General features: G+C 50.8%; 1 protein-coding gene across 1 annotated transcript; it reads right to left on the bottom strand.

The window, feature by feature from the left end:
• Krt32 (keratin 32) lies at positions 1–6,942 on the bottom strand. The gene is made up of 7 exons (XM_015495891.2): positions 6,403–6,942; positions 5,662–5,744; positions 5,345–5,501; positions 3,908–4,069; positions 3,704–3,829; positions 2,769–2,989; positions 1–483 (listed from the first exon to the last, which is right to left on the bottom strand). Exons 1-7 carry the CDS (start codon positions 6,883–6,885, stop codon positions 354–356), a joined length of 1,362 nt encoding a protein of 453 aa, XP_015351377.1. The 5' UTR covers positions 6,886–6,942; the 3' UTR covers positions 1–353.
• Between the last annotated feature and the right edge of the window lie 1,845 nt (positions 6,943–8,787).

Here is an 8,787-nt window from a genome sequence, read left to right as displayed (position 1 = left end):
AGTGACAAAGAGAAAAAGATGCACTTGCAGAGCCACTAAATGAGGCTTTATTTGCCAGTTAACTAAGATCGCATGCTCTTTGCAGCGACTTAGACAACCAGAAGCATCACCAAACAGTACAGCTTGCCCCCAGAAATGGAGGAGGCAGTTTTGAAGCGTCGAGGGCAAGGGCGCCCCCTGTGGTATCAGGACACGTTGCGGATGGTCCGCTTTCAGGTCCTGCTCTGGGTCGTCCTCGCCTGCGGAGGCTGGCCCTGCTCCTCTGATGGCCACGAAATGGTGGTCCGGCTCAGCCTGAGAGGCACCAGGCCCCCCAGCTCCGGTCCTTCCAGGATCCACCGCGCTGAGAAACTTTAGTAGCGGCCTGGGGAGCAGGGTGAGCAGGGCACGCAGAAGGTGCGGGGCACCCCGACCGGGCGGGGCACACAGGGCGAGGGCGTGCAAGACTGGCTGGAGGGAGTGGAGCACGGGTTACAGGGCAGCCTGCGGGAGAAAGCCACAGGAGATCAGGCTTAGAGGAGGGGCCAGCTCAGGAGCGAATCTTGTCGAATCTAGGCTACAGATGCTTCTCAAATGGGTCCACTGTACACCTTCTCCACCCAGCTTCCCTTGTCCCACCTCTGTCAACTTTTTCTCTGTTACCTCAGTAACCCCCTAATTGATCCCCTCCACCCACTCTTGTTTCTGCTGACTGCTGTCAACTTAGTGGCCAGACGATCTCCTACAGACACCCACCTAATAATGCCCCTCCCCTGCCTAAGACCTTCAGTAGCTCCCAATTGTGCTTGGGGTGAATTCAGCTCTTTAATAGGACCTACCTGGTCCTGCTTCTGCCTCTCTCCCCAGCCTCACCTCATGACCCCCGTGCTCTCTAATCTGCAATGCTCTTACCTTCTGCCAGTTTCTTTGTGGTCCAGGCTGCTCAGGCCACAGGACTTTTGTGTCTTGTTGGCTCTTTCTGAAACACTCCTCCCTCTTCTCTCATCTAATCAACTTCTTCTGTTTCTTAAGAGCTCAACTCAACTGCCACGTCCTCGAAGCCTTCCCGCATCTCTCTGTGTCAAATCCCCCAGGGGTACCCATACCTCCTTCCACGGTGATCAGTAACTATTCCATTATGGACTCCCCCACACACAAACCCCACACTAGGCAGTGAGGTCAGAAGCTGTGTACGTGTGCCCACCCTGCATACCTGGCATAGAGTCGGCACTTAATGTGGTTGAATAAGAAGAAATAATAAGTGAGTCTGGGATGAATACATGGCAAAAGGAAAGAGAATGATCTCAGAGACTGACAGGCTGGGGCTCAAAACCAAAAACAACACCCTGGATGTTGGGCAGAGACCAAACAGCTCAGAGGCCCAACAGGCAGCCTGAGGGCCACAGACAGCCTGAAGTTTTATAATTTGACTGGCATTCTACTTTTTCAATTTGTTGAAAAAATTTTAAATGTGGATATAACTTAGCATTTTAAAACACCCAAATTGTCAGCTTCCCTTGATGAATCAGAAAATCCATCAATACTAGGTTTGTTGAATTGACCCTGAGGGGACAGCACTGTTTTCCTTCGATGAGACAGGAGCTCCCTGGTTCCCACAATCCCAAATGACCTACATCACACATGTATGTAAATGGTCTCATCCTTGAAAATATCTGACTGTGCAACACTTGCCCAAAAGGAGAAGATTCTAGATGACAGGGCTGGAGGTATAGCTCAGTGACAGTGTTACCTAGCAGGCACTAAGTCCTGGATTTGATCACCCATACCACAAAAGAGGAGGAGGAGGAACAGATTCTGAATGACAGAGAGCAAGGCTAAATGTAAAGGAAAATGCTGCAATAGGAATCAGCCCACCAGGTGTTCAGAGCCCAGCTGACTCCTGCATCCAGACAGCCACCAAGTCCTGCTGATCCTGATTGTGCAGCATCTGGAATTAATGCCTCCACTGCCCTGATCAGGCCCTCTCCATTGCTTACCTAGGCCACGGCCAGTGTCCCTGCCTGGTTCCTCATCAGTTCCTCCACAGCTCTCAGGGTGACTTTCCTGAAGAGCAGCTTTGAGCTCTCGTTGACTTGGCCAAGAAACATTTATTGAGCATCTACCATGAGCCAAGTTCAGGAAATGAAAATGCATCTTATTGTCTCTGCATTCTAGATGTTTGCCTTCTACTGGGGGAGATGAGCAGGTAAGCAAATTCCATATTAGGAAGGAAAGAAGGAAGGAAGGGAGAGAGGGAGAGAGAGAGACTGGCCTCCTGCTGAGCTATAAAATAACATCCCACACATACCAGCGTGGTCTTGTGGTTGTCCATGAATGGGCCCCAACTGCCATTAATCAATCAATTTCTGTCTGATTCCAGTCCTGATTCCCACTATAGCTCAATCATGTTAAGGGGATCTGTTGTCCCCTAACATCCTAAAATCTTCTCCCCACTGAGCTCTCCAGGGACTGTCTGCCTGTCCCTTTATCAGATGCAAACAATTTGAGAACAGATGCCTTGTCATCTATACAGCATCCTTCCTAGTACCTGGCACCTGGAAGTAGTTCGTCAACTTGGCATAGAGCAGAATGGTCCCATGAGCCGGTTTCAAGACGGCAGCAGGAACACCATTGCCTGGCTCTCTTGGGAGCATGCCAGCTTCCCAATGTCTTCTTACACCTGATAGGGTTCTAAGCTGATGGTCTCTTAAGGATGGGTCTGGTTGCTTCCTATAACCTCTGCTGACCCTCACCCACATCCCTGTGGAGCCTCTCCAGGGCCTACGTACTTGCTGTCCTCGCTTTCCAGCAGGCCCCGGTAGGTGTTGATCTCACACTCCAGCCGAGCCTTGACATCCAACAGCACCTTGTACTCCTGGTTCTGCCGCTCCAGGTCACAGCGGATGTCAGCCAGCTGGGACTCCACATTGGTGATCATACACTGCATCTGGCCCAGCTGCGAACTGTAGCGGGCCTCCGTCTCGGCCAGCGTATTTTCCAGAGAACCCCTCTAAGGCAAAAGAAAAGATGTCATCATGAGGGGTGAGCTATTTTACGTGGCCTGGTTCAGAAAGAACCAAGAAGAACCAGGTTTCCCTTGGGTGTTGGTAATGATACCCCCCCCTCCAGGGAAGCCACTGCCAAAACTGAAGCCCAGAAAGGTCAAGTGAGGTTAGATGACTGGTAAGTGATGGAACCCAAGTCATAAATCTGATTCTAAATCCCTTTTCCATCTAAAACTCCAGGCTGGCTTCAGGCTTTAGATTGGAGGTTCACCAAGTACCTCTCCTCTGCCATCAGTTAGGACAGTAGTTTTCAACCCTGGCTGCACTTAGAGTCACACGGGAGCCCTTTAGAAATATCTATGTGCAGGCTCTGTCTCCATCAATTCTCATGTTGGTCCAGAGAAGAACTAGATATGAGGACTATTGAAATCCCTGTGGTGATATTGAGAACCAGGGGTTTAAAAGAACATACTAAGCGGGAACAGGCCTTCCTAAGGAACAGTGTCAGACAGGGTCCGCCTAACCCAGATCTGATCTGGGACATGCCCCTTCTGTCTCTGAGCTGGATCTTGGAAGAAACCTTGGAAGTCAGCTGGGGAAGTGTCCATGGTGGCTGAAATCTGGGTCTCCCCTTCCTCCTTCCTGCAAATCTGTACCTGTCTTTCTCAGCACTGCCCCCATCCAGGGCTGGCAGAGAAGCCCCCAGCAGCAGCACTCACCAGGCTGTGCTGGGCCTGCAGCTCAATCTCCAGCGTGTTCACTGTTCGTCTCAGATCAATGATGTCCGACTGGTAGTTCTGAAGCTGCTCTGAGTTCGTGGCCACCTGCTGGTTAAGCTCCTCCATCTGCAGGGGAGAGAGGAGCAAGCTAGGAGGAGCTTCCCGACACTGAGGAGCCCGGACGCCTGGGAGAGGTGCACCCACCTGCAGGTTGAACCACTCCTCCACGTCCCTGTGGTTGCTCTCCACCATGGTCTCGTACTGGCACCTCATCTCCTCCAGCATCCTGGTCAGGTCCACAGGGGGTGCAGCATCCACCTCGATGTTAAGACGGTCTCCAAGCTGGCATCGGAGGGTATTGACTTCCTGAAAAGGCACAAGACCCGGGGCAAGTGTGAAAAATCTCACAACCCAGGGAGACACGAACAGATCCAACAAAAGATGCTGAAGATCTCAGAGTTAGAGGGGCCCTCAGAGGACTGCGGTCCACCCTGCAGTATCTCAATGATCTTCCAGCTCCAGCTGTGCCCTTCCATGACACTTTCTGTCACTTTGGCAGAAGCCAAAAGCAGCAAAAGGGTTCATTTGATCCATTTTCCTAAAATGGGGAACCCAACCCATCCCTCTCCCATCACCCTCCCAGCCCTGTTCAGTTGGGATGGAGGGCAGCAGGAGCCAGGCTCCACTTGGTTTAAGGCCCAAGTTAGGATGGGTACCTCCCCAGGCTTGGTTACCAATGAGAGAAAGTTGTCACTGAGGCTGCTGGAGTGAGTGATATTGCCTCATTAGTGGCTTCTTGGTGTGGTTCCCAGCTGTCTGATTTAAGTGGAATGAGTCAGGCACCCAAGGGTGCTCAGTGAGTACGTGGTGAGGGATTGTTACTTTACACTTAAGCCAAAGGAAACCCAGCCAGGACCCAGAGACACTCATTCATTCAAATCCCAAGTCAAGAGGTTGCGAGTCAACCCAGGGAAGGAGGCATAAAGCACCCCAGCTCAGGTGGGCTTCGCAACACACAGGTGCCCAGGGCACACAGGTGCTTGCCCTCCGAGGGCCACCAAAGAGGAAGAAAGAGATTGTAGAGGGTTTTCGTATGGCTTGGGCTTAAGTATATTATATGAAAACAGAAGAGAAAAGAGGGAACAGGGTGGGGACAGGGAAAATAAGAAAACCATTGTAGTTCGACTCTCTCTCAGAAGAAATAGGGGCATCCCCAGGGGTCTAGCCTGGCAGAGAAAGAAAAGCCATTGATGTGAGTTCCAGAATATAACCTGACCCTGGCCAAACTACATCACTCTCCCTCTGGGATGTGGCTCTAAGGACATTCAGTAGTCACACCGTCCCAAGAATTGCAGCAAAATCGAGCTACGTTTCTGAGCAGCTACCAAGAGGCTGGTCTTTCATGTCCATGACCTGGGTCATATCTATGATCCATGTCATATCCATTAACTCCTCACAAAAACCTTGTATGATCGTGTTAGCCCCGTTTTACACATGAGGGAGCTCAGAAAGATGACATCATCTGTTAAAGTCACAGAAACAATGTGTGTCAGGCCTGGCAATTTCAACTCACATCTACCCAACCCAAACACCACGTTCTTCCCACTCTGCCTCCCCGCCTCAGCTCGACTCTGGCCTCACCTCCTCGTGGTTCTTCTTGAGGCAGAGCAGCTCCTCCTTCAGGGACTCCACCTGGGCCTCCAGGTCAGCCTTGCACAGGGTCAGCTCGTCCAGGATTCTGCGCAGGCCGTTGATGTCAGCCTCCACCAGCTGCCGCAGGGACAGCTCCGTCTCGTACCTGCACACAGTTGGGGGGTCAGCAGCTGAAGGGTGGAACTGCATACAGAACTCGGGCCAGGCCTCGAACAGCTAGCACTTTCCAGCCTTCTGTGAAGCTAATAGAAAGCCACCCCGAGAGGGCTCAGGAAGAGGGGCAGCACTCCCCGGGCCAAACTCACTTGGTCCTGAAGTCATCAGCAGCCAGCTTGGCATTGTCGATGTGCACAACCATCCTGGCATTCTCCGCCTTGGTGCACAGAACCTGTGGGCCATACAGAGGGGTTAGTGCAGGGTGAGAAGAAAGAAAAAGAACCCAAAGAGCAGAAGCAGAGACAAGACTCAGCAGCCCTTGGCCATCCCCGAGGAAGTCCCTCTACTCTGGAACTCTGGGGAAAATTTAGTGAGTTTCTTGTCCTTGAGATTTACTTTTTAAATAAATCATCTGGATCTTTATTAACCCAAATGCCCCATTTCAGATGGGAAATATGGAAGGAAAGAATCTCATTCTGTAGGAACTCATTCTCCTGAGAGTTAGAAGGATCCTTGATATTTACTGAAAGACCAATCTGTGCCAGGGACTATTGCAAGCATTTGACCTGCATTGTCTCATTGAATCCTCTTCACAACCGCATTAGATAAGGAGCACTGTTATCCCCATCTTACAGATGAGGAAACTGAGTCCTGGAGAAAGGAAGAGACCTCTCAAAGTCATGCAATGAGTCAATGGTAAAGCTAAGACTAGATTCCAGTCTCTTCCCACATTAAGGGCTCTGTCTGAGTGCATAAATGATGAGATAATCTTATGCCCTAGGGAAGTCTCTTTTCCCCAAACATAGCTTACTAAATTAATGCGATTGAAATCTGGAGTGCCGGCTATTCAGGACGCCTCCCCAGCGAGTCTGTTCGCCACTTGACCTCACCTTCTGCTGGAGTTCCTCGATGATCTTGAAATAAGACTGATAGTCAGGACACAGGGTGAGCACCTGGGACTGGCAGGCCTCTTGGATCTTGCTCTCGAGGCTGGCGTTCTCCCTCTCCAGCTGACGCACCTTCTCCAGGTAGCTGGCCAGGCGGTCATTCAGGGCCTGCATGATCTCCTTCTCATTGCTGTTGAAGGAGCCCTCATAGTACCAGCCATAGGTACCCATGGAGCTGGAGATGCCACTGGCCGGCCAGCAGCTGCTGGGCCTGCAGGAGCTGGGCAGGAAGGTCTTGGAGAGGCAGCTGGCTGGCCGGTAGTTGGGAGGCATGCAGATGGAAGGCAGGCTCTGCATGGGCTGGCACACATACCCCAGGCACAGCTCGGGCCTGCAGCTCATGCTGTTGGAGCAGACGGAGGAAGGCCGAGGGCAGCCCTTGACAGAAGCTGGCGAGGTATTGGTGACACAGCAGTTGGATGTCATGTTGGGGAGGCCCTTCCTCCTCGGCTGCAGCTGCCCTGATGTCTACAGGAGAACCTCCTACTCGAACCTCTTTTATACCCTTGGAGTGAGGGGGCTCACGCTAGAAAGTCGTCCTGGGGGATGTTGATGTTACACTCGGCCCCAGAGGAAGCTGCTAATTAATTTGTAATCTGGTTTCCAATAAGGACTTCCTGTCCTCATAAAAGACACCAAACTTGTCATTTGGCTAAAGCAGGACTCTGGGCTCCTATCATTGATAACCAGGGGAAAGCTTCAGGACACAATCTTCAAAGAATCCGCTCCAGGCCTGGGCCCTCATTAACAGGGTGTGGCAGCCAGGGACGGCCAGAGCCAGGCCCTGTGTCACCATTGGCCTTGCCCGGTGCGCCCCCACCTGTACCTGCCCTGAGGAAGTCTGCAGGGCTGTGGAGAGGCAGCTGCCCCTTCTAATGAGAGCATTCCCTGTGGGAAGAGGCCTGGCCCCTTAATGAGGAAATGTGTGGGTGACAGAAGTTGCACCGATACCGGCAGAGGCATAAGTCCAGGGACACAGGAAAGTGTGTGACCCTCTGAGGCTTTCAAACATGTATCAGCTCCCACTAAGGGGAAGAAAACACTATCAAGGAAGGAGAGAATGAACTTCAGACTCATTAAGAAAGGCTAAGAATCCAGGACATCTTTTCACTGGAGACAGGGAGGGGTGGGGAAAAGCAGGTCAATATTATGACCAGGAGGCAGATGCTCTCCCCTGACCATGTCCCTCTACTCAGTGATCACGGTGCCCTGCACAGAGTTACCAAGCATTTGAATCTGGACTGTTGAACAGACTGAGGTCAAACAGGTTGGAACCAGCTCTGCTTTTACTTTCTGCGAGGGCTCCCTTCAGGACCCCAGAGAACAGAAGCAGTGGGAATCAGCCCCTTTGAGAAGGGACCCTCTGCAGCCCTGAGATGAGCCAAGCCAGAAGACCAGGAGCAGGTGTCCCAGTTAACAGGGACCTTGGGCATCCCTGTAAGGCAACTTGCTGTACCAGCAGTTTTCCATCTTCTGTAGACCCCAGGAGCTCACAGAACACATGTTTAATATGTGTGTGTTGTAGAGCTGCAGCTTTTATCCACTCTCTTCCCGATATCGTGTTGGGGTATGAGTATTCTTTTTCATATATTCCAGACATGTTGGTCAAAGGGCCAGACAGCCCTTTCATTGCTGAAGAAAAGTCAAAATAGAGAAGCCGCCTTCTAGCTTGTTCTGTGGCCTTGAGAAAGTCAATGTGCCTCCCTGGGCCTCAGTTTCTTCATGCAAATGGAGACGGTTTGATTGAATAATCTCAGCTTGATTTCCTATAACAAGCATAACCCCACTACGCTTGTCTGAATGAACTGTTTAGAGAAGCCAGTGGTGTCAGACAGAAGGAGGTGGGATGACAATGTCAAGTACATGGGATGAGACCTCAGGCCACGCTTCCAAATCATAACCAGTGATATTGAATGTATACCACTGCCAGGCTCTGTGCTGGGTTCTTGACATTCATGTGCCCTCAAAAAAAATAATATAAATATTCCTATAATAAAGTGTAACAGTAGTTCTCAAAGTAAAGTCCTCAGGTTAGCAGTATCTACATCACTCAGGAACATACTAGAAATGCAATTTTTCAAGATCACTCTAGACCTCTTGAATCAGAAACTTGAAGAATAAGATCCAGCAACCTCTACCCAACAAGACCTCTATGTAGTTTTGGTAATCACTGAGGTAGTGAAGCATATGTATCTTAACAGCAGCCACCAGAATTCCTCTTGCAGAAGAAAAGAGTCTTTACTTTAAAAAATACCTTTATGTTGATAATTTCTTGGGGTAGGTGGAACCCCCACATGCCATGATTTGGCAGCAAGATATCAGATGGAG

The sequence above is a fragment of the Marmota marmota genome, unplaced genomic scaffold (genome assembly GCF_001458135.2).
Source record: "Marmota marmota marmota unplaced genomic scaffold, marMar, whole genome shotgun sequence".
In the NCBI taxonomy this organism is placed as follows: Eukaryota; Metazoa; Chordata; class Mammalia; order Rodentia; family Sciuridae; genus Marmota; species Marmota marmota.
The sequence above is the reverse complement of the archived record's forward strand: the minus strand, read 5'-3'. Positions and strand labels throughout refer to the sequence as shown.

What these genes read in the sequence shown, in the direction of transcription:
- Krt32 (XM_015495891.2), bottom strand. Translation starts at nt 6,885, where the DNA reads ATGACATCCAACTGCTGTGTCACCAATACCTCGCCAGCTTCTGTCAAG. An exon ending in TCGAGGAACTCCAGCAGAAG is followed by an intron (nt 5,745 to 6,402) that starts GTGAGGTCAAGT and finishes TATGGCCCACAG; the next exon opens with GTTCTGTGCACCAAGGCGGA. An exon ending in GCTGATGACTTCAGGACCAA is followed by an intron (nt 5,502 to 5,661) that starts GTGAGTTTGGCC and finishes AACTGTGTGCAG; the next exon opens with GTACGAGACGGAGCTGTCCC.